We start from the raw sequence: 26743 nt of genomic DNA on the forward strand, positions 1-26743 counted from the left end.
AAATTCAAAGATATGTTGAAGTCAACCAACCTGCACTTGACCAGCGTGGTTGACTATGGCCTAATCACCCTTAACTTAGGTAGTCTCCGAGCTCCTCGGTGGGGACGTTTAGTGAGCTGATGATGATAACGATCCGTTTAATGAATACAATCCATACTAATATAATAAATGCGAAAGTAATTCTGTTTGTCTGTCTATCATTCTTTCACGCAAAAACTACTGAGCCGTTTTGAAATAAATTTGGTACACAGATAGTGTAGAGCATGTGAAAGGACATAGGCTACTTTATAATGCAAAAAAGGGGTTGTAAGGGGTTGAAAAAGGGGTTTCAATTTGTATGAAAATATCGTCATTTTTACAGATAGAAGCTTAAAACTTATAGGCTGGTAATTTAATATAAATATGACATTAAATTTTTGTAAAAATGTTACCCTCAAGGGTGCAAAATAACCTATATCCCTATTATTATTAGAATATGTGCGGTTTATGTAAGTATTTTTAATATATTTTGTCGTTATGTACTATAAGTGTAAGTAAAATAAGTAGCCTGAATAATAAAAATGCTACCCAAAGACAAAATTCAACGTGGAGAAAGTCGCGGGCGCAGCTAGTAAGAATTAAAAACGTAGTAATTCAAACATCAAAGATGTAACACTAACATTAAGTCTGATTTGCTTTGAGCTGTAAATATTTATACAAGTGTTTGCTGACCTATCAATTGACGGTAATAAGACAATCCAACTGTGTTTACTCATAGTTAAAATTAGAATTAACAATTCGCTGAACAAACGTAAATATCATTGCATTCCTTGTCAGTAATTTGGTTAATTATAAAATTGGGTACACGATTCATTGTTTATTTTCAAGAACCATTTAAAATAAACCGAATGAATAATAGTAACGTACTACTTAATACCAAACTTAACATATAATCTTGACTAATCTTACTAATAGTTTATAAATTATCATAGTTTGGATGGATGGATGAATTTATGATACCAAATTACTTGTTTATTTATTTATTTAGGATTGCCAACAAATGTGTTGCATATCATTATATATATAGTATATAAGTACATACATAACACCAGAACCGCAGAACGAATCTGGATGATATTTGGAGCAGAGATATTTATAGTCTGCAATAAGTATAGGCTAGTAAGTCAAATTCTTTTTAATTTCCTGCATACGAAGTCTTCGGCCACACGCTTCGTCGGGATTCCAGTCATATTCCCAGGGAGGCTCTGGAGTGGATCCCGCTAGGAACAAGAAGACATGCCGTCCTAAAAAGACTTAGCGGCGCTCAGTAGCTGCCGACCTGAAGGCAATCGGGCTGACACGGCCCGAGACCGAACGCAGAGCCCAAGATAGAGCGAATTGGCGGCGCACTGTGGACGCCCTCAACCCCACTACGGGGACATAGGACTTTAAGAAGAAGAAAATGATAAGAAGTCTTGGACGACGGCTAGTATCTTACCATATAACATGATACTGCCTATTTATGAGATATTCCCATGAATAGGCCTTGTAGCTGGAGCTATCCAGGCCTAGCTTGGAGCACTGGTCCCTGAGGGCGTCGCGGCGGGCCTCCATCCTCGCTCCGACCTCCAGAAACTTCTCCCTCGATAGCAGCTCATCGTGCGTCCCGTTCTCGAACACATACTGGAACAAGATATTAAAAGAAAGTGGTTAAACATTTTGCTATAAATAATCATAAAAGACAAGATTAGTCAAATGAGCAACTAGTTTCGTTGTACTCAAACCTATTTGTTATGTTTTTGAACCGACATCGTTTTTTAATTAGGTTATATTGACTACAATCTTACATAATTTTAGGTATTTACGTAGTCCAATTATCTCTAGAGCTAAGATCAAAGAGTTAATACCTACTGTTTATTTCGGTGATTACTTTTTTTGGAAAAAAAAAATATTGTGGCTTTTGGCTATAATTTGTTAGTTTATTGAAGAATATTCTTTGTTTTAGCTTTAGCTATGTTTGTAACATCGTTTTCTAAATGATGTTTACGTAATTGTAAGACTGACTTAATTTACATAATTTGCATAAGCGTTTGAATCTGTCTTGAGAGACCTTGACTTGGAAATAAATTGATTTATTCAAAACTTTCATTATTAAAAAGCAAATAAATTGTTTTATTCAAGTTAATATAATTTTATAGCCATAATACAAATATAGTTTTTATAAATACTTACAAGATACACTTACCATGAGTTTCTGAGACCGAAATCTCTATAATTTGTGACAAAACAGAGATAATAATATGTTTTAAATAGCGAGTTTGATGTCAGAAAGTAATAGTTAGTACTATTTGTTTTTATTAATCTGTTTTCAAAAATAAGGTGAAGTTATATAAAGTAACAAAAAATTAAAATACTTAATTTGATGTACGCGCGTAAAAGTGACAGGCCTTTCATCGAATTAACTAATCTGAAAACTAATTATAAAATTACACATCCACTAATTAATATGTTAGTTAAAATAATTGCGTATTACTGATGAGCAATTCTTATGACCGAGTGACCAGAGAAAGTGAACCGTATATTGTACATTTGCACGTCGTACCAAGAACTTAAACATACGCTTAGAAAGTTTCGTATTCCAACCGTGAATTTGCATTTAAATGCAAGGAAAGTTAACAATATGTTAAGATAAAATTGACGTTTTTAAAGAATAATACAAATATTCTAGAAATACTACTACTAATATACACTGGAGTCTGTCGGGTAAACTTAGGCAGAATTTGGCCAGCGCCCTGGTCGTATTTTCTATTGAATATTTGACATGCCTTTAGTCATGTCACAGTTCTTCATGATACTATGTAATTTGCCCGTTATGTCCAGCGCCCTGGACGATGGAAAAACTATGCTCACTCTTACGCCGGTAGTGAGGGCCTATTACTAATATTTGCGACAATCGCCATAGTTTCGTGATCGCCAGTGATAATTGTACAGCGTCTTTATCTGGGGTAAAGTACACTAAAAAAGTCATACTAACTTTGACGTTATTTACAATACGATATGTTGGCGCTTGTAGCGAATATTCGTGGCAGTCCACTGATAGTAGGTTTGTTTTAGGTAAGTTAAATGCATGATTTTCTTAGACTTTTCCACTATTTCTTTGTCTCCTGATAAATTATTACAATTATTTTTATTTTATATATGTTTCTTCTTTGCATTTAGTAGATACTGGCCTTGAATGAATATTATATACGCGAGATCTTTTTCCTTAAGTCACCGACAAAAATTCGACGTACAAATTTTGAAATTTTTTGACGATAACTTTATGAAGGCGCGTGTCGCTAATATTCGTACTAAGTCCTTTGAAAAGTTTTTTGGAAAAGGAAAGTGAGTTTATAGTAATTACAACTTACTTTATGTTTAAATCCGTCATTTGTTTTGCATGTTACTGTCACATAAGTGTCGTACATTGAATAAATAAGCACGCAACATTATTGTCGTCGACAGTCGCATGTTACTTAACAATATGTCTGAAGTATAAGAGTTGCATAGATCACGCTTCATTTTTGCGTTGCATATTCCAATTAATTCTAGACTATTTGAAGTATTATCTATCAAAACCTAAACCACAAAATGAGTTTTGTTTGGAGGGTCGATTATCATATGTAATTAACACTAAACTACACATAAATAAAATCAAATAACCTTAAAATGTATGCAATAGTTATCATCTCTTGTAATAAGTGACATGGATGGATGAATGTTTGTTTGAAGGTATCCCCAAAAAGGGGAAACAGATGTGAGTGAAATTTGTCATACATATAGAACATAGTCTGAAAGAACACATAGGATACTAATTCTGTTTATTTTTAATTCCGCGCAGACGGAGTCGCGGGCGACAGCTATTATATATTAAATGCGGATGTTTAGATAATTGGATAGAAATTTTTTAGAAGGTATCTGAGGAACGGCTCAACGGATCTTGATGAAATTTGGCACAAAACATACTCTGGAAGAACACATAGGCTACTTATTAAGTTTTCCTTAAAGCCTTGCGGGCGGAGTCGCGGGCGACAGCTAGTTATTTATTAACTTACTGTCTTTTTTCCAACGGCACAGCGTGTTTTATTTATAGTTCATTCGATAGACATAGTTCACGTCTACAATATTGATCGTGGAAGGAATCGCCTTTACTCAATTAACTCGGAGCGAGCGAATCGATTTACTTCCAATAGCTTATTAACGACTACCCAAATTTAATAGATCAATGCTTTGACATACTCAACTTACATCACCTCAAGATCATCCTTCGATTTTCATTGCCAGCAAATACAATGTACTCATAAAAATAGTTTACCAGTTGTATGTTAATATAATAGCCTATATTTCTGGCAAGGTCTGAATACATTTGAAGGTCCCACATCAATCATAACCCTGACATGACTCGCAGTAAGATATAGTACTATGCAAACCTTATGGCGGCTTGGAATTTCGCACGAGACTATAACTCGGAACAAAATTTAAAGTGTGGTGTGTAGGCAGGAACAAAGCTAAGCGAACATGAAACGAACTAAATTAAACTGCGCATTCTCTGCACATTTGTCACATGCTACGTCCGCGTGGGATCCTTAGGGATCGGTATGTCGGGGCTGGGCATACCTTTACATCTTATTCTTCTATCGAACTAAGCAAAAGTACGCTCGGAACTAACTGCGAGCCTCCAAAAAGTTTGATTTTTGTTATACTATTAGTATTATTAACAGACACACCTTTCATGTCGACAATATCTTTCGCAAAAAACGAAGGATTAGCTGTCAATGGTGTTAGGGCGCAGTTTCGTTATAACATTTGATTTAATATTGTTGAACTGTTCACATTATACTCTGTGTTATAGAATAACTCGTAAAAGCTGATGTGAAATCTCCATATAGACATCTTTATCATTATGTATTGTACATAATACGTAAGAAATCGTACATAAGAGTTTTCCCGGTTACACGACACTTGTAAAAAGGAAAGTAGCCGAACAACTTTACGACAGTAATGTGACGAGAGTTAGAATCTTTAATACGTATTCGGATTTCCGTAAACAAGATTTTCGATATTAATACGATATTTTTCAATCCACAAATATAGTAAATAAGCATCATAATTTGTACATAAGTGTAATATAATTATGTACATATATACATTGATATAATAAATTGCTATTTGATACGAAACACATTTTCGGGTTAGAGACAAAAGTTGCATTTGTTTTATTTCAATTTTAGTAATCTTATTTTAGGTATATGTCTTATACAGTTAAGTCAAAAAGGCATTAAAAATAATCACAGATAGTATTAACTTAAAAATGCAATCTTACTAATATAATAAATGCGAATGTTTGGATAGATGGATGGATGTTAGAAAGTGTCTTCGGAACCGATAAATTAGTAGCCTATGTGTTCTTCCAGACTGTTCTACATCTGCCAAATTTCATCGAGATTCGTTTAGCCGTTCTGGTGATACCTTCAAACAAACATCCATCAATCTAAACATTAGCATTTATATTAGTAAGATTTTTAATCCTGTCATTCACGGTCAGTTCTATTATACTACTCAATGATTGTTGATTTTAAATATTATACAATCTTGTCACTTATCACTTCATACAAATTTAACATTCTCAGCACGAACAGATAATTGAATACTGACGTGCTGTGTAGTTAATCCGTAGCCAGGGATCTGTTTGAAACGATCTTTCCTTAAACAAAGCCGCCGTCTATGCAGACTTCGTGACCTGAATATTCAAACACAATAGAAGCATCGATGTCTATCGTACTCGAAATTTGATATTAATCTTACGTTTTATGCAGAATGTGACGTGAGATATCAAAAGGACTAGGTCATTTGCTTTTAACTAGGACACGAATATTCTAGTTTAAGATTTGGACGGGTTTTTATAGGATAAATTTGCAAACGAAGTTATATTTATTAATCTGATATTTTGACAAAAATGATGAGATATACAGTTGAAAATACGTATTTTTAAAAAGTACTTAATTTTAAAATTGTCAACTTTATGAATCTTGTTATTATGTATATTATACCTACTTTATGCATACATGGGAACCGGTCTCAAACTATTAACCGGGTTTTATATTTGCGGTTTGAACTCATTTATAGAGTTGCCATTTTGGTGCATGTTCCAAACGAACAACTTTAAAACAAAAACAAACATTTTTAAATGAAAACAATCAAGCTCTTTAATTTTTTTCTAGCCAGCTTGTTTTGATTACGGATTTGTTTATTTTACTATTGCATCTTGTAGTGTCCTGTAGCTTTTATAAAGAAAAGAAGATGTAAGATAATCTTATGAAAGGTCAAAAACATATCTCTACTTAAAACTGTGAAGTCCGATAAAAAAAGTTTTATGACATCAGTTTACTTGAGTGTAACTAGGGCTGCCAATTTTCAATTTTGATAAATATTATTTAATTCATACTTAGGCTAAGGATTGGACAATATATCTACCTACAGTTGTGTGAAAGTGTAAATAAAACGTTATGATTTTCGACATCCACCAACGAATGATTGTTGAGAAGAAGTCATGGGTGTTTTTTCTCGCTGCTAGCCTTCGAGTCTACTTGATAGTTGGCAGCCCTAAGTGTAACAGATAACCTGAGGGACCTATCGGCTGCGCTAATGACGTAAGTAATGCGCCGGATGCGGGCCGCGGCGTGCTTCCGAGGCGCACGCTACTTCCGCTCTATTGTCGGGACTCCAGTCAATACCGCCGGTACAATGTTTATTACTGTTTGCTGAGGGAAATTGAAACCACACCTTTCCTTCACAAAGCCACATTAAGCGATGCCGGGAATAGAATCGACAAAATGTGTCAAAATCTTACTAATATTATAAATGCGAATGTTTGGAAGTATGAATATAAGAACATAATCTGGAACACATAGGCAACTGATTAAGTTTTTTTAATCCCGCGCGGACGGAGTCACTGGCTACATCTAGTGAGGAGTAAAGTTATGATGTATATAGAAAGGTCGAAAAGTTTTTGCCAGTTGCTTTTTACTTAGCAATAGTTTCTACAAACTTGTTGTATTAAATTAAGTTACAACTTTGTTCGAAGTAAGCGGTAATTATAAACTTAAGTTGATGTTAAATAAAATGGTTTCATAGTCCCGTAGTCATGACAATCGATGCTTTTTAATAGGATTGTGAAGTAGCAAAAGGAATTACAGGTATAGGGTTACAAATAGGATAGAAAAGGATTTGTCTTAGTGTAACTTGAGCTGATATGAGCTTTATACGAATGTACAATAAAATTGGAAACGTTCAGTGCTATCTTGTTCGATTGTTTCAATATCCAGATAACATTATTTATATTTGTCGGCATGTCAGGTTACGAATTTATCACAAAATCTATTGCAGATAAAAATTATGTGTTACAGTCTAATTGAAAACATTAAAGCCTTGTGTTATATTAAAATCACAGAGCAATCGGGAAGAAGACATAAAATAAAAAAAAATACGGACGATTTGAGAAGTTTTTTGAAATCAGTTAAAAATAGATTAATTAAGTTTAATACGGAAAAGTTTAATTAAGTCATTCTGATGTGAATACTTGTAACAATCGCAAGCACTTGACTTGCAATCTGCAGGTCCAGGGTTCGAATCCCGTCATGTATCAATGTGTTTTTCGTTTTCCGATACATATGTACATTTATCCGACGTTATTACGGTGAAGGAAAACATCGTGATGCAACCTGCACATATCTGAGAAGAAATTCTATGATATGTGTGAAGTCAACCAACCCGCACTTGGCACTTGGTTGACTACGGCTTAATCACTCTGAACTAAGGGTAGACTTCTAGCCCCTCGGTGGGTATGTATAGTGAGCTGATGATGACTTGTAACAATTGAAATAAACAGTTGTTGTAAACATTTTTGTAAACAGACGAAACGTTAAATTCCTAACATAGCGGCTAATTTTACTATATGTTCATTGGAAATGTGATTTGACCAAAATTATACAGTGGAATATAATTGAGTGTCGATCCTTTTATAATATTTTGATTTAGCTTGGAATAAACTTACATTATTTATTTAAACTAACATGTAATAAGTTTTTTTTTTTCAATAATTTAATCCGTCATCTATACCTATCTACCATATGCAGTCTTTTGAAGATTTTTTTAGTATATAATACTGTTATATTAAAAGAGTTAAAGTAAAAAATAAGTTAAATAAGCAAGAAGTAATTTTAAAATCAAGTTACTGACTTGAAAGTCCGTTAGGCATTTACCTTATGCGAACGGAGTCTGTCGGTTCCCAGGTGAATTATTTTCTTTCCGCAAACATAATGTTTATATCGGAACTTTATCAAAAGCGAACTTGTATGTTTGTAAAATCAAACATATCCAGTTAAAAGTAATATTAACGCTGCCTCAGTGTTTGTTTTCTAGGTTAATTAATGAATCTTTAAATTATTGATAACTAGCTAACGACCGCAACTCCGTCCGCGCGAAATTAAAATAAAATTAGCCTATACATTCTTACAGACTATGTACTACGTATATGCAAAATTTCAGACGGATTCATTCAGCCGTTCTGGAGATACATTCAAAGAAATATCCATTCATGCATCTAAACATTTGTACTATAATAAAAAGTAAGATTTATTAAGTTAATAATTGCCTATATTACGTCTTGATCAATTAAAAACTAAATCGTCGTCGACATGTAAAAACATTACTTTGAGTCGGCTCAACTTCAGAGGATGCAAATAAGCGCCCTCTAATATTATTTTAAAACGAAAAAGTTATTTTTTAATGTAGGAAAATAATATCTGCGGTCAGCTGTGTATGCAGAATGTGGCGCACTGCGGTAAATTCCGTCCATTTACAGTGCATTTTCACTGCTCAAACATCTAACAAAATAATATCGATATCTCTGTTTTTTTAAAGATTTAAAAAGAGATGACAATTTGTCTTTGTACAAATTTCGCAGTAAAAACCCACTGTTATACACCAACGTTTTACAACTAAAAACTCATCTGTCGTTTCATAGTCTGGTTGACAACAAGATAAATAAAAATGTTCTTCAGCAGACGAATAAAGGACAGAGAATACAAACGATTAAGTAATCGCTCGATTATGTTCACTCGGTTAGTTTTTTTTGGTGTGACGAACTCGTTAACTGTTCGTTGACTGCTTATTTTGCAAGTTGCCCGAAGTTTAGTTGTTTTAGTTTATTTGCGTTCATGAGATCACACAGTTAAACTGTTTGCAGACAGTTTTGTTGGACACTGTGTTAAAAGATTACCATATTTCATATTTTTCTTTATAAGTTTTAAAATTAAATTAACTCAAATCTTATATCTTTAAATGAGCAATTCTTGTATATATATAATTGGAATCTCGGAATCGGCTCCAACGATTTTCATAAAATTTTGTATATAGGGGGTTTCGGGGGCGATAAATCGATCTAGCTAGTAATCATTTTTAGAAAATGTTATTTTATTCGTGTTTTATCGATAATCAACTTAAACATAAACTTAACTGTTTCTATCGGTAAGATCGAAAAATATTCATCATTTTATTAGTAATTCGTACTTCAATATAATTTCCAAAAAAACACAATTTAAAAAAAAAAGAAACAATACCGAGCAAAGCTCGGTCAACCAGGTACTACACTTTATGACAAAAGAGTCTTAAATCTACTATATTAAATAAAACATTAAAAACGAATAACTAAAATATATTATTAAAAGGAGTCCCTTTAGGCAAGGTTCCGGAGTTACTGGCAGCGTTCCCCCTTTAAATAGTTATACTAATTATTTGTCCGAGGTTGCTGCCAGCTCTTCGTTCTCCTGTGATATCGATATACCTTTTTTAATTCTCAGAAATAAATATAATAATTTTTAGGTCAGGTTTGTATAAGATAAATTTATCTTGGGTTTCTGAGACCAGAGTCTCTGCATAAATATATAGTCATGCCTTACATTATCTTCGACGATACAGAGATAACAAAATGTTTTAAACTGGGATTTCTGTCGCAGAAACCTACGATAAAATTTATGCATGTATTGAACTTTTCTCTTTAATGGCATTTCGAACAACAGAATGCATTAATTCTTAGAATAATGATGATATTAATAATGTCTCGAAGCCATATAACAGTTAGTTATGAGTATAAGCGATCGCAAAAAGTGCGATTGCGCGGAAGAAATCGCGGAGAGTCAAGGCGAGCCGTTATTCACAGCCCTGTAATAAGACATCGGAGGCAACGCTTTTAACATTGTGTCGAGTCATCCGACCCATTGAAGCGGCAAAAAACTAAAAAAAAAAAACTATAAAAATTACGAGGTCTCAACTTTAATCTTTTGAGAAATAATTAAATAATGATTTTAATAACATTTTAGAAATATCTGTTGGAAATATTCGGTGTTAGCATGGGTTTCTCAAACCGAAATCTGCGTATAAAACATATCGCCATCCCTTTTATTTTGACAAAACAAAGATAGCAATATGTTTAAAAACAAACAATTACATATTAAAGTTAACGTTATTATTTATCTTTTACTAGCTGTCGACCGCGACTCCGTCCGCGTGGATATATAAAAAAACTTAATTAGTGTGGCCTATGTGTTCTTTCACACTATGTTCTATAGGTGTGCCAAATTTAATCGAGATCCGTTCAGCCGTTCTAGAAATATCTTCAAACACCCATCAATCCATCCACATCACATCCATCTAAACATTCGCATTTGTAATATTAGTAAGTTAAATAAAAAGCAGCTCTTCAAGGCATAAATTCGAAAAATGAATAAATATTATAGTATCCTATGTCCGTCTCCTTGCTCTAAGCTACCTCCTCACCAATTTTCAGCCATATCGGTAAAGCCGTTCTTGAGTTATAAATGCAACTAACACGACTTTCTTTTATATATAAGATTTATAGACTTTATGTCTATATATAATAGTATTGTTAAATTATATTAACAATATGTACACAACATAACATATATAAGTTTAATGCAAAAGAAATGCTATAAATGCGTAATATTGATTTAAATACAGCTTGAAAGTACCAGTTTTTATAGCGGTAAAAATTTTTATGATACGAAAACGTACCGTAACATACAAAATACATAATTTTGTTTTTAGTAAATGCATAATTCAATTAACTGAACTGTTCATTAAATGCTTCTTACAAAGATTTATTTGGATCAAGGCAGAATGTGGTGACCCATAGTATTTGTGGTGAACACAAGGTTTTTTAAGTGTAAAGGTTTCACAATTAAACAAGTCTGTTAAAGAACCAATTATTTAAAAGATAATAGTTCGCCTATTGATTGATTGTTTAAATAAAGTAGTAAAAAGAATACTTAAAAATTAACTAACAAAAACGCTTTTAAACACTATCTTTCTTTTAGAAATTAATGATTGTAACCAAAAAACGGTACACAATAATTAGATTTCTTAATCGTAAAGAAGTAATTTAATTAAAGAGGCGATAATAATGATTCGTTCATTAATCACAAAGCGATAAAGATTTAGTGTTAACCATTTTTACTTAATAAAAAACCTGGTTATACTTGCATTTTTTTAAAGACTAGTCATTGGTTTCTGAAACCAAAACCTCTGTATAAAACATATCGTTATCCCTATCATTATCTTTGAAAAAACAGAGATATGTTTTAAACAGATTTTTGTCGCAGAAACCTACTGTAAGTATTGTAGATTTATTTGTTCCACAGTAATATTGAAACATTATCGAATATACAGCGTGTCCCAAAATTCAACGATAAAACGGTAATGGTGTATATGCACGTCCACGTCCGTTTTATCGGTGAATTTTGGGACACGCTGTATATCATTATTATTTTGATTATTCGTTTTGTCCTTTTTTCGAATTGACAAAAGAAAAACTTTGTATAATTGTCATAGCTTTATAACAAAAATACAATAGTTAGTAAAAATAATACGATTAATTCTTGGCGAATATAAACTATCACGAATCTAGAACATTGCAAAAATGTTAAGAATTTTGCGCTCTCGTCTACATACATATATTAACGTTCAAATATCACTTCTGAAATTATACCAAGTGTCCGAAAACGTCGACTGATATACGTTTCCGAACATAAATATTTACTCTGCAATGACGAAATTTCAATAGAGGAAGCAATTATAACGTGCAATTTATTTCAGTTTTATAATTCCAAAAATATACGAAGTGAATATCAAATATTTTTGAAGATATTTAAAGCTAGAACACCTCACAATTGTACAATCAGGGCCATTCACAGTACTCTACTTATAAAAAAATTGCCTTGTTTCTTGCAACGCGACAAACTCCGCCCCTAATAAAAAACCAATTACGTAGCAGTGATTTGCAAACGAAGGCATAACAGTAAAAATAAATTATTCGTGTAACACTGACCGACCTTTTTGCATACAGACACATTTAAAATGCTTCCTATTAGTTTTTATTTCCGTGTCGTGGTCTTAATGCAAACGTGCAAACGGCTGCCGCTTTGAAGTGAAATACCGCCAGATTACTTGATAGTACATACTCAACAATCCTTGTATAAATCAGCCAAGAAAGAAATACAATTTCGTAAGCGATTCGAGCTAGATGCAATATGCAAATAGCAAACTGTACAATACGACATAACTGCATGTACCAAAGTCAAAACCACGAAATTGGTATGCAAGGCTCGACCTTTAGTTGGTGGAACAACGGTATTCCCACTGAGCAGCAAAACGAAGACAATACATTGCGACCAACTTCACAATAGCCATTCACAATCATACAATAAACTCACGATATTGTATTAAAAATGCGAGGTAATTGTGCCTAAAGGTATACATAATTATACGTTACGGTTTAATGTGGAGCAATCCAATTATATCATCATCAGCTATACGTCCCCACTGACGGCCTCGGAGCCTACCCGTAAGACAGAGGTGACTAGGCCATAGTCAACGACGCTGGCCCAGTGCGGGTTGGTTGACTTCACACATATCTTTGAATTTCTTCTCAGATATGTGCAGGTTGCATCACGATGTTTTCCTTCACCGTAACAACGTCGGATAAATGTACATATGTAAATCGAAAAACACATTGGTAAATGGCGGGATTCGAACTCAGGACCTGCATATTACAAATCAAGTGCTTAAACCCTTGAGCCACCGACGCTCATCCAATTTAAATGCTATTATTAGATATTAAATATATAACTGTGAACATTATAACATCCTAAGTGTAGAGGAATTACTTTTTGCCGTTCTATTTCTAAGGAGAGTTTTCCAATTTGCAAAATATCATCATTTTGAACTTGGAAGCAATCATTTAATTATATGTTATTCTTTTGTTTTAGAACTAAATTAAGTTAGTACTTTATAATGTTAGTAAATTATTTGCATTTATTCTAATATATCTGTTAATATTATAGTTACAATGAAGAACTTGGTTACTCATACTAATTTATTAGTTGAGAAGTATTTCAGTAAGATAGCGAGTATACGTATTCATCTTACGCTTTGTATAAAATCAAGCAAGTGCCAATTCAAAGACTAATATTAGTTATTTAAAAGTTTTTGTTATTATACCAATTTATCATAAAGATATCGAGCGTATAGCTCTTTATCTTGCGTTGTGCGGATTTCAAATAAGTGCCAATTCAAATACTACACATTAAAAGCAAGTCCGTGTTCGGACTGTTTGAAAATAAAATATTTTGTGCAAAATCGTCTCCAGACCTTTGTTAGTGTTAGGAAGCACAGGTGCGTTAATATTAGTGGCCTACGATATTCCAATGTAATTTACCTGTGTCCTATAAGTAGGTGTTGTTAGCGTGTACGCGGGGGCGTATAGTGTTCCGTTAATTTTATAGAAGTCGCTCTGCAAAAGAAGAAATTTTGAAATTTAATCGACGTAAGAATTTTTTTTATATCATAAGGTGACAAACGAGCGAGCGGCCACCTGAAACCGCTGATATAGCGAAGTGACCGATGCCCATAGACATACGCAATTGCATATGAGTTGCCTACCTTTAATCGACGAAGGAGAGAATGCACAGAAAGAAGATATTTTCCCTTTCTATGCATCCTCTCATCCGAAAAGTCCACTTCCACTTCCCATCCTTTCCTTATAAGAAAAAGGGTGGGAAGGGAAAGGGGACTAAGTAAGGCCTCCGAGACGCACACTCATCAGACGAAACGCGGGATTACTTCCACTTCACGCCTGTCTTCAGTGTGGTCGTGGTATGTCACCGGGAGAGCCGGCCCAATTCGTGCGAAGATGTTAAAGCGGGCTCTACCACTGTTAAATTTCAATTGAATTGAACGATTCATTCGATAATCAGATTCCCAGCCAAGGTATAACATGAGAATTAAAACATATAAATCCGTAATCATCAGACCTACAGTTATTAAAGAAAGCAAGAAAGAGACAAGATACGACAATAGGAAATTAATAGAAGGGTATGGTTGTTAATTTGATTTTATTAGACCGTTTTGATGATATAATTTATGTCAATAGTTGCAAACTGCATACTTTATTATAATTTAAATTCTTAAACAACCAAAAATCTCAAATACAACCACTTTTCTATCATGAACTTATTAAATTGTCTAATTAACTCAACGCGTGTACCACGTACTTTAGTTACCTTGTAATTAAAAAAAATATATCTTACTCTGAAAGTCTTACGAAAGTAAATATTTTATATCGAACAATTAGTTTTGTTCGTGATAAAACCACATTCGCCATGTTTTAGTCACGTTTATAATTCTCACCTCGAATTAATGCTATAAAAACTGTACGCAAATTTTTTTATTACTTCTCGATTTTGAGATTCACATAGTTTGTCTAATGGATTGTTTATTGATTATTTTTGTTAACATCAATTTTATCTAACAAAAGGTACTAATTGGTAAACACTTTTTAACGTAGTTATAGTGAATATCTGACAAAAAGGGTGATGTTTTTTAAAAAAAATATTTTTTCTTAAGTTTGTGTCTCAGTTGTCATCATCATCAACCTGCCCTTATCCTTATGGGGGTCAGCACAGTATGCAATCCTCCATACATCTCTATCAGCCGTTATATCCGAATCTACCCCCTTCAACTCATATCCTTTTTCACATAGTCATTCAGTTTGTGTTTCAGTTGTATTTATTAAAATTTATTTTGGATATACTAACCTCTTGATAGAAGACGCGTTTGGAGTTGTAGGTGAAATTATATTGTTGGTCAAACACCATCAGAAGTATTGTGAAAGGCAAAAGAAATGCAGCCGCAGCGAGAAACGCAACGCATCTTCCTAATCTCAACATACTCATGTTTCTTCTACCCATTTTATATTATTGACACCATCACTTTAAACAAAAGTCACTTTTTAAATACCTCACAGTATTTCAAGTAACCACGCACCGTCTTGTCACCTGGAACAAAATAAAATTGTTATATTACTAGAGTTGTTAATATAATAAAATATGTTTTCTTTATTAGTATATCTAGCATGTAGTGATATAAAAACACAACATAAAATATATAATTTGGCGTAATAATTATTAATAACAAGGTGTCGCCTGCGACTCCGTCGCGGAATTAAAACAAATACTTAATTAATAGCCTGTGTTCTACGTCTATGCGGCGGGTTACGTTCAGCTGTTTTCGAGATACCTTCAAATAAACATCCATCCATCCAAACATTCGCATTTATAATATTAGTAAGAAGTAAGATGTAATTTTACTATGATAATTATAAGGAATCACAAATAAAGGCTTGACCTTGCAAAAGATATAAACGAACTGAAAAGGGAAATAATTTCCTCTGTCTTCATGTCTATCTGAGGTAAGTACTTCCTATGCTCCTTTTCTCACTAATATAAGTATGAAAATCTCAAATCTTTTATATATAAAATAACGATTGCATTGTAGGTCGATAAAAGCAAATATGAATTGGGAGTAATTGACCCGGTGACTAATTTCCTGACACGATACGTGTTTCCGACGCAGACTATACTCTTCCGTTGCAATGGTCAATATATTCGGCTATTGCTCTGTCTGCGAGGAATTATAAAAAAAACATAATTAGTAGCTTATATGTACTTCCCGATCAAATTTATTGAGATCCGTTCAGCCGTTCTGGAGATACCTACAAACATAAATTCCTATAAAAATTTATATTTATAATATTACTAAAATAGTAATTTTATTTCCTAAATTACATTTGGATTAAACAGCCGGATCCCACATAAAACTTTCCATTTATGACTTTCAAAAGTTTGACTCCATGGCATATAATATACTCGTATGTTTTTTAGGTTGAATACTTAAAAATACACGTCCAAATAAGCAGAAAAGTAAGAAAATATTAGAGAACGAGTAACATGTTAAAATATTAACCTCTATATCTGTAACCAACGACCTATAGAGTGCTTTAATGTTTAATTCGAAAGCGCTGCTCGTTGTATTCGAGAAAATTGGTTTGCGGAATTGAGCCGGTCCGGTCATCCCACCGGCGGACCTCCGCATTCTTACGAACCCGTTTTTGATTGTGATTTATGTATCCATCAATATTTAAGTCTTTACTTAACTTAAACTTTGTCGGAAAATAATTTTTTAACAATTAAATAGAATTTTCTTCCTATTACTTACATAATGACATAAATAGAAGAAAGATTAAATGAATTCGAACAGTCTCCATTTTGTGTAATTTAATTTTGGTTTGTGAGACCAAAATCTCTGTATAAAACAATTCGTCATACCTGTCATTATCTTTGACAAATAGAGAAAACATGTTTTAAAAATGACTACTATAACAGAAGTACTAAGGTTTCAAAACAAAATAAATTATTATATCTTCTTACTTCAATATATAAGAAAGGTACATAGTTACAGCAAAATCTTATGAAATGCTTATTAAGTTTGCAGTTGGATTTAAATATGACACTGTCGTGTAGGCTTCAAATTCAATCCGAAGCGGCGAGGGGAGTTTCCTATTACTAACAAGATTACTGCAGTTCATGTTTCGTGTGATATTTGATTCAATTAGTCAGGACATTAGTATTTAAATTCGAAGAGGATATGGTTACATATTTTACAACTTTAAACTCGAGTTGAAAGTTGATTACCAAAGTAGCTATTATTTGTACGAAAATATTTCTTACGGAATCAGAATAGTACTGCAAATAATATTATTTTATTCTTCTAAGTTTTAGATCTTCTTTAACTTGTAATTGTTATGTTCTATATTATGTAAATATAATTACAAATAAATATTTAAGTTATAGTGTTTTTTAAACATGTTGTAGGAAATGAAAAGAAAAATATTTAAGGAAAAATTGGAGCGTGCGCGACAATGTAACATCAAACAGAACAGTGACACGTGCTATTATTAGTCGCATCGTATTGTTTTAGAAAACAATTTCTGTGATAGTAAACCACTATTATTATTACTAACTGCATACGTATTTGCACGCTTGTTTTGTCAGTGAGAACCAACGATGAGACGCATTTTTAATTCACATAGAAGATGTACGAAACACTAACGAAACTCTTTCTACAGATTGAATGATTTTAAAAAGTAAATACTTCCAAACAGATTTTCAGACTTTGTTCCATATGACTTACTAATATTATAAATGAGAATATTTACATGGATGTTTGTTTAAAGGTATATCCGCAACAGAACAGATCACGCTAAAATTTGTCATAGATATAGTACATAATCTGGAAGAATATATAGGCTACTTATTATTTTTTTTTAAATTGCGCGCGGACGGAGTCGCGCAACACTAGTTACTAATAAATTGAGTAATTTATGAGTATTAATAAGGTTAATAATAAATTAAATTGGACAGTAATTATGTTTGTTAAAGAACGCAATAGGCGTTGACATTGTGACAGAAATACTTTACTACCGCAACGGATTGTCCCTCAAATCTTCGTATCTGTATATATAAAAGAAAGTCGTGTTAGTTACACTATTTATAACTCAAGAATTTTATTGATATGGTTGAAAATTGGTGAGGAGGTAGCTTAGAGCCAGGAGACGGACATACTATTTATTCATTTTTTTTTCGAATTTATGCCTCAAAGAGCTGCTTTTTATTTAACTTACTAATATTATAAATGCGAATGTTTAGATGGATGTGATGTGGATGGATGGGTATTTAAAGATATCTCTAGAACGGCTGAACGGATCTCGATTAAATTTGGTATACCTATAGAACATAGTCTGAAAGAACACATAGGCTACACTAATTATTTTTTTTATATATTCAAGCGGACGGAGTCGTGGACGACAGCTAGTATGTTTATAAGTATGTCAACTATTAATACATTATGATTCAGTATCCAAATATTCTAAACGCGACCTTGATTTTATAATAGATCGTTACGTAACGTTACAAAGTAACACATCCATCACTAACCGTTTTCTTCTATTCTTGTTCAGTTGGCACGTGCTTAATTGTGATAAGTGGACTCTCCTACATATTGGACGAGAGCCAACCCTCTCTGACACAAGGCCCAACTAAATTGTTCTCACTGTAATGCAGAACTGTTCATCTAATAAAGCACTATAAATTAACAAACACGTTAGAATAATATACAGTGTAATATCTTGCAGACCCCGAACTAGGCTGTTCCTATATCTCGGGGCCTTGGAGTGCATGGATGTGTTGGGCTATGTTTTACAACTATGCCAAATTTCAGTGAGATCCAAGCAGCAGTTTTTTCGATACCATCTAACAAACAAACATCCATCCAAACATTCGTATTTATAATATTAGTAAGATGTTAATGAACTTGAGGTATTTTTAATCTATCAATGAGTCAGCCAACAAAAGTATTAAACCGCTTTATCTTTGCTCTTACAATACCAGTTAATAATAATTATGGTACATTCCCATGCCTTTGTTTTGACATCAAATATGTGTATTTGATTATGTAAGCTGCAGTTCACACGCTGCTGGGAACTTTTAAGGTCCCCTGCATACTAGAGACTTTTAGGCGTCCGATAGGATCGTGCGTTTAATCAGTATGAGCACGTATGGAGGTGCACACTTTATACCGATTACGTCATAATGATTTAGCCCACGATCAAACTATCAGGCGATTTAAAGTCTAGTGTGTGGGGGCTTTTAATCATTAAGTACTTTATTATTAAGTGCATTTTTGTATGTTTATGGATTTTTAACCGGAGGAAAAGAAGGAGGTTATGAATTCATCTGCATTTTTTATCTGGGTTTATGTATGATAATTCTTTTTTTAAAAACCAAAACCGACTACGAATTAATAATAATAGTACAAGAAAGAAGAGAACTTTCTTATTTTCGTGAGTATTACATGATATTCATGTTACGTTTTATTGCATTTTGTTTAAGAATGTTTTTTAAGCCAGTTTATTTTTGTTATATTTTAAATCTAACTGAGTTTCGTCTGTAAGATTTCTTAGAGCTATATATTTTACACAACTAGTACAGTTTAGTTAATCTCGATGACATATTTCGGTTATGTATTCATCTATCAATCTCGTTTATCTTAAGATAATGTCATAAAATTGTCGTATCTTCTCTTCTCTTACATCAAACGTTTGTAAAAATAATACCATGATTGTTCTTAATGTTATCGTTTTAAAGTTGAAAATGAAATTACTTTGGTTTTGATTCGTTCTTTCGAAATAATAAATGTTGGCGATCCAAATATTTGCAATATTATTATTCATCTTTAAAGCATTTTTGTATGTTATGGAATATTAACAAATATATCACATTAATCGTGAATTGTTTATATTCTTTAAGTATTGGCTTCGAGTTCCAGACGACATGAATGTTAACCTTTTTTTTGGTATCGGGTGGAAATCTTTCTAAGATACCCTGCCTTTTGGGGGAAAGACTTATGTGAGATTCTTACTCACTAAAACCCCCTCGGTGGCCAACCTCAAGTGCGACTGCTAGGGTCCAGAGATCTCCAAAGGAACGCACCGGAACCCTCTGCACTGGGCTTCTGCACGACTCCAGGAATATACTTCCTCGTGCCTTCACAAGATTCGGCAACATCGGAACACGCAATGTTGCCGAATGTTAACCTACACATATCAATAATCAATTGGAATGTCTGTTTGTTACATCTAAAAAAACATATTTCATAGACATGATGCATTTGTGTATGACAACCAAATACCATTTATTTTATTTTGTCTGTCTGTATATCCGCAAGACCGCGTTTGTTCCGGGTAATCTCCGGTTTCGATTTTGACGACATTTTGACGGGAAGGTAGCTGATGTACACGGGAGCATTACGACAAGGTCGAGTCGAATAAAGCATGATATACTTTGACTATAGAAAAACGGACTAGATCTAGAGCCGCCATTGTACTAAATAAATTATGCCACTTTCCCAGGGGTTGAGGTGAAGTAGACATGACCATTATCTTTGTGCTTTTCGTTCCGACGCTTAAAATTACATACATAAAACGAACACACCAGTAAGAAACACTTATTGTTTGTTTTTATTTGTCTGTCTCTTAAAAGTCAAAGTCTGTAAAGTACAGACAGCATAAACCGTTATCAACAATCGTTTTCAATGTCCGTTAAACTTTCGCCCTTTGAATTGAATGGGAATTGATAAAAAAATGGGGTGAAACTGAACTTCACGGAACTGATAAGACGTCCCTCAAGCAGAATGATAATTCAACGCTTGAAGTACACCGTGAAAGCGAAACAGAAGCGAAGCGATTTTTCATATGCAACTACTGTGATGTGGTTAGTTCCTTACCTACAAATCTCTTATCAATAGTATCATGTGATTCTCATGAAAAGCAATACTGTAGAAAATTAAATCCATCGTTTAATCTAACCAATAATACATATCACTCATGATCTAACCGTGGGTTTCTCAGTCCAAAATATCTGTTTAAAACATATTGCTACCTCTATGTTATCAAAGATAAAGACAGGGATGACCGTATGTTTTATACAGAGATTTCGGTATCAGAAAGCCACGGTAAATATTTATAATTTACTTATTTTTATTGTCGTATTTCTATTGTTTTATTATCTTTTTATCCATTGAGGTAGAAACGTCCCATCGCATCTTGAAGTAGCAAATGTCAAAAGTCATACGCGATGAAACTACATGAGAAGCCACTGGGCGACCTTGGTCAAATATTGTGATTCTTGATGGAATGTACTAACGGTGAATTTCCACTGTTACTGGACTTGTTTCCTTTACGTGTCCTTTACGAGACCATTATATCATTCCTCACAATCCTTTGAAGAACACGGTAAGAGGCTATTCGAGAACAATTTCCATATCCAACTTGATCTGTTAGTGTTTAAAGCAACGATAATGTTCGATCCATCACTATTTTATAGTATTAATACTTAATCGATGATACGTATTTTTATAAATGTTTTCTTTGTAAGTACTCTGTGCCCTATCAAAATTTATTAAGTAACTGCAATGAAATTTGGACTTTATATCTAAGTGGAAGTAGGTTTAATATCAAATAGCACGAGTGGTGGACGTCGTGTGCCTTGGTTAGTCTGATTGAAGAGTCTAGCTTTTCCTGTACAACCGGTGACATACAAAATTGTCGTGTCAGAGTGGAGTCCGCGTGAATTACTACTGTGAATATCCGTAGGCAAATTCAATATTACTTTTGTTTTAACTCGCCGATATAAAAACGAATATTGGTAATTTTACAATCCTATTGGTATGGTAAAATAAATAATGTGGGTTTTTTTGGCTTTAAACGAAAAAAAAAAATAAGTTTAATAAAAAATGACCATGATCTTTCTTTAGATAAACTCCATCATACTTTGAGATAAGCCGCAATTATACGTTAAAAGAATAATTCTTATCAAAGACATATTTTCTGGAATAAAAATCGTATGCAATAAATCAGATCAAATATAGACTTACAAATTTCCTATATCTGACCAGTTGTGCACAAGTCAAACTAAATTAATGTTAGCACACTAGCGCCCTCACTGTCAGTGTCAAAAAGTATCACAAGATCCTATTCGTAACGTAGTATCTTGTCATATTACTTCTCTATCCGTGGGTTTCTTAGTATAAAATCCTCGTTGAAAATTGTTATCTCTTTTATGTTAGAGATGAAAGACAAGGATGACGATACGTTAATACAGAAAATTTTGATGTCAGAAATCCACGATATGCCGTAGTCATATTAAATCATTAACAAGACCTTCCCAAGACTAACATATATCCCTTTTGCTTCATTTATCAATGCCTAATTTATTACTTGACTAATTTTATATTGTCGAACTTCATATTCTTACTGTGACCTATAAGAAGTCGAGAAAGGTGACCTATACTCAAGCGAACATACAAGGCTTCTAGTTGTTTAAAAACATTCAACCGTCTTTTTATACCAAAAAAAAATTCAAGTCAAATCATGAAAGTTATTCACTAATTGACTTTATTTATTATTATATTTATAAATATTCAAGAAAGTATGTAAGCATTTCAATTATGTTAGAAAAATTTAGCTTTTTTTTCTTTCAAAGAATGTTAATTAATTTACAAAACTTTATAAGTGAAGTACTTAACAGTAACTTTCAACTTAAGAGCTATTCCACTTCAACATACATAAAATCTTATTGAACTAAATTCTAATTAGAATTGCGTGGCTTGAATGACGATATTTACATGAAAAAGTGAGACTGGATAATATTTGTAACAATCATTATATGACGCCGAACCAAATACAAATTAGGACGGAAAATAGTCAAATAAAGTTAGTTTTAATTAAAATAATTAATTGCAAATAAAATAATAAAACGACACTGCATAACGTTTTTATTTTGAACTTGTTAAATAGGGAAAATGTCAATGAGAGTAGGTTATTAGGGATCAATCCCGAATAATATTTGAGTAAAACCAATTGGTAAATATAATAAAGCAAGAACTATCGAGAAGAATTATGCTTTTATGACAGTTTTCCTTCTTTTACGCCTTTTAATCAATCGTTATTTTATTTACAGATCCTTTCTTGTTTATCATTGAAACAATCTAACAGTGGTAGAACCCGCTTTAACATCTTCGCACGATTGGTCCGGCTCGCCCGGTGAAATACCTCGACCAAACAGAAGACAGGCGTGAAGTGGAAGCAATTCCGCGTTTCGTCTGATGAGTGTGCGTCCCGGAGGCCTCATTTGGTCCTCTTACCCTTCCTACCCTTTTTCTTATAAGGAAAGGATGGGAAGTGGACTTTCCGGATGAAAGGATGCATAGGAAGGGAAAATATTTTCTTTCTGTGCATCCTCTCCTCCGTCGATTAAATGCAACGTATATGCAATTGTGTATGTCTATGGGCAACGGTCGCTTCGCTATTTCAGCGATTTCAGGTGGCTCGCTCGTTTGCCAACTTATGATATAAAAAAATCTAAAGATTTTTATAAGCCTACCCCTGCCGAAATGTATCCGTAGTGCACGCATTTATTAACTCTAAAGCTGACATTCGTATGTTATCAAAACATGCTCATATTTTAACTCTATTCCCAAAAGTCGTTATACAATGTACCAGAGACAAGCTATTATTAGTTCATTTCAAAATCAATCAAAATAAACCCATATTAGAGTCGTTGACATTGGGGCCTCAATTTAGGTAAACAAAGAATTAAATATTCCATTATATTAATTAGTTGACTACGACGAATAATAATAGATGTTTACTTTACTGTTGACTATAAAATATCGGTTAACGAAATATTTATTCTGTTTATCGTTCCATACCTCCCTCAAATTTTAAAGAAAAAAGTAAAAAAAGTCTCCTGTCATCATCATCAGGTAAGTTACGGGTGACTAGGCCATAGTCGACCACGCAGGCCCAGTGCGGGTTGGTTGACTTCACACATATCTTTGAATTTCTTCTCAGATATGTGCAGGTTGCATCACGATGTTTTCCTTCACCGTAAGAACGTCGGATAAATGTACATATGTAAATCGGAAATCGAAAAACACATTGATACATGGCGGGATTCGAACCCAGGACTTGCAGATCGCAAGTCAAGTGCTTGACCCCTGAGCCACCGAGACTTGCAAAAGTATTCAGTTAGTCCTGGAATTTTCCCTGCTACTTATATGCTATTCTAATTTGAATCACGAAAAAAAAGATACAGAGTTACCTTTATTTACATTATATGTATTTTATACTAGCTGTGCCCGCGACTTCGTCAGCGTGAAATTCTGTCTTTGGGTAGCATTTTAATTATTTAGGCAACTTATTTTACTTACACTAACACACATAACGACAAAAATTATTTTCATCCCCTATTATAATTTCGCACCCTTGAGGGTAATATTTTTACAAACATTGAATGTCATATTTACTTATATCACATTAATAGCCAAAAAAAAAATAAGTTACAAGCTGTTCTATCTGTAAAAATGACGATACTTCCATACAAATTTCAACCCCTTACAAACTCTTTTTCGCGTTAAGGCTATGGCCTTTCCCAGGCTCTATACTATCTGTGTACCAAATTTAATTTAAATCGGTTCCGTAGTTTTTGCGTGAAAGAAGGACAGACAGACAGAGTTACTTTCGTATTATTAGTAAGGATATTATTTTATTCTCGTGTCAAAATATACCTTAATATACCAATGTACAAATTTGCGCATACTCGTTTTATGTTGTCACTGTTTACTTTGAGGTTTTTTACAACGGAATTTAAAGTGATCAGACCGTAGGTATGTTAAAATTCTCGCAGCTTAAATCGAAGCGTAAGGTCCATCGTAAATAAAAGACCATTAAGCATTTGAGACATACTTATAAAAACACTCAGACATTTCGATGACCTCAAAGAGATCTAACCTCTAAATGTTCAAAAACGACGAATAAAAAATTGTTTTTATTACCACCTTCCTAAACATCACGTACCTACGTTCTCAATTTATAATACGTGATGTAACATGACCGATATTGTCACAATTAATGCGAGGAAGTAATAATATTAGTAATTACCTTAAATAATGTCACTGCCAACTAAACAATTTAACTTAATTAAAGTTAAAAACGAATGTCGCAAAACAATTTCATTTTTCATTTTAACGTTTTTTTTGTATTTACTAATTAATTTAACATTAACTAATTAGTAAAATTAATAACATTATTACTGTAATTTATTTAACAATAAATTTAAGGTATTTAAAAAAAAACAAAGGTTTACCTTGCGAAAATCACGCGTGCTTGTGCATCGTTTAAAAAATATCCATTTATACACAGAAAGATACACTAACTAAAACAGAATTAAGTTTACTAAAATAAATTTCACACAGAATTAAATTTGAAAATAATTAACATAGCACTAGATTTGTTTATAAATATTGACACGATTGCGCAGTCGTGTGCTGTGATACGAACAAGACAGCACGTCCGTTCACGGCGATGTTCGCGGCGTTACTGTCAGAATGTTGGATATCGACCTACGGACGACAATGAATGGAGGGCCAGCCAGCAGTCAGATCCGCAGTTTGCCGCTGCAAGCTCTCTACTGCAGTGCAGCTTTATTTCTGGCATCGGCAATTGGCATCACACGTTACCGCACCGAAACACATTTCTCTACACGACATCGAGACATGTCGAAAATTGTGCCAACAATTAGTTAAATGCGTGTCACGCAAACGATGACCCCGTTCTCAACTCACATCCCCTATTTCTAGTTATGTTGAATTACTTTAACAAAACTAATTTGCTTTAGAACCTCTCAGTATGGACCAAAAAGACATTTGACAACCAAAACCAAAAAAGATTTTCCAAGACTACCTTTGTACCCCTTTTCTTCGCGTTTCCTTGACGAATTTTTCTTCGATTTACAATGTTTTGGCTGAGTATTTAAAATAAAATAACTAAATGAAATTGTATGCTGTAAATATAAAGCTTTTCAATCATCCATTAATTATTTTTTACTAAAGATTTACCAAAAATTGAGAGATATTATGGAATTTAAACATATTATATTGAGAATTCTTACGATTTTTTGTCGTTTTAAGAATAACAGTCTTATTTAATTGTGGAATAATAAAGGATTATAATAAAATAGACACGATGTCTACTACACTGTTACATTGTTTGCTCTGCGTAATTCACAACGAAGAGGGGACCGCGCATGCGCGAGCGGACACGGTCGACCTTGCTCTCACGTTTGTCTCTACGGTTCTGTACAGACCTCTAGAGGTTAAGAGTCCATGGCCAAATTATACATACTTTTAACTAGCTTGTATGCGACTATTTGAGGAAGCTATGTCAATAAATCTAGGGTGAATAAGGTTCACAAGATTACAGGCTTCAGATTTTGTTATTTTAAAACATTTGAAAATGTCGTTGTACTCGTTTTCTTGGTTTCTTTATGTTGAAGTTTGGAACAACAACGAAGAATGAATATTAATGTAACACTAAGTGCAAAGTCTTAAAGACTCCATCCAACATACATCTTCTGTTTCCTGTCACTGACGAAACATCCATATAAAATATATTGATGTGTTTTTCCGAGTGAAAGAATGATACAACATGCCTGTCTCCATAAAAAAAACTGTTTAAGACATATTGTTATCTCTGTTTCGTCAATAATAATGACAGGGATGACGATATGTTTAATACAGAGATTTCGGTTTCAAAAACCAACGGTAAGTATAGTTGTTGACAGGCAATTACGTCAAAATGTGTTGAAAGATCAATATAGAGAAACGTGATTGAACGGTAAACGTGGACGACCATGAC

General features: G+C 33.3%; 1 protein-coding gene across 2 annotated transcripts in view; it reads right to left on the reverse strand.

Moving 5' to 3' along the window:
* Positions 1 to 25442, reverse strand: part of LOC106114518 (carbohydrate sulfotransferase 11) — a 31443-nt gene extending 6001 nt beyond the window's left edge. Inside the window, exons 1-4 of one of the 2 annotated variants that reach the window (XM_013307759.1) lie at positions 25194 to 25442; positions 15189 to 15428; positions 13811 to 13885; positions 1478 to 1662 (exon numbers count right to left, since the gene is read on the reverse strand). In XM_013307759.1, coding sequence (XP_013163213.1) covers positions 1478 to 1662; positions 13811 to 13885; positions 15189 to 15341 — 413 coding nt within the window. In that variant the 5' untranslated portion in view covers positions 15342 to 15428; positions 25194 to 25442. The remainder of the gene's footprint in view (positions 1 to 1477; positions 1663 to 13810; positions 13886 to 15188; positions 15429 to 25193) is intronic. The other variant, XM_013307760.1, reaches the window with a different exon arrangement.
* Positions 25443 to 26743: the final 1301 nt, after the last annotated feature.

Source organism: Papilio xuthus, unplaced genomic scaffold (genome assembly GCF_000836235.2).
Source record: "Papilio xuthus unplaced genomic scaffold, Pxut_1.1 DF828142.1, whole genome shotgun sequence".
Classification (NCBI taxonomy): Eukaryota; Metazoa; Arthropoda; class Insecta; order Lepidoptera; family Papilionidae; genus Papilio; species Papilio xuthus.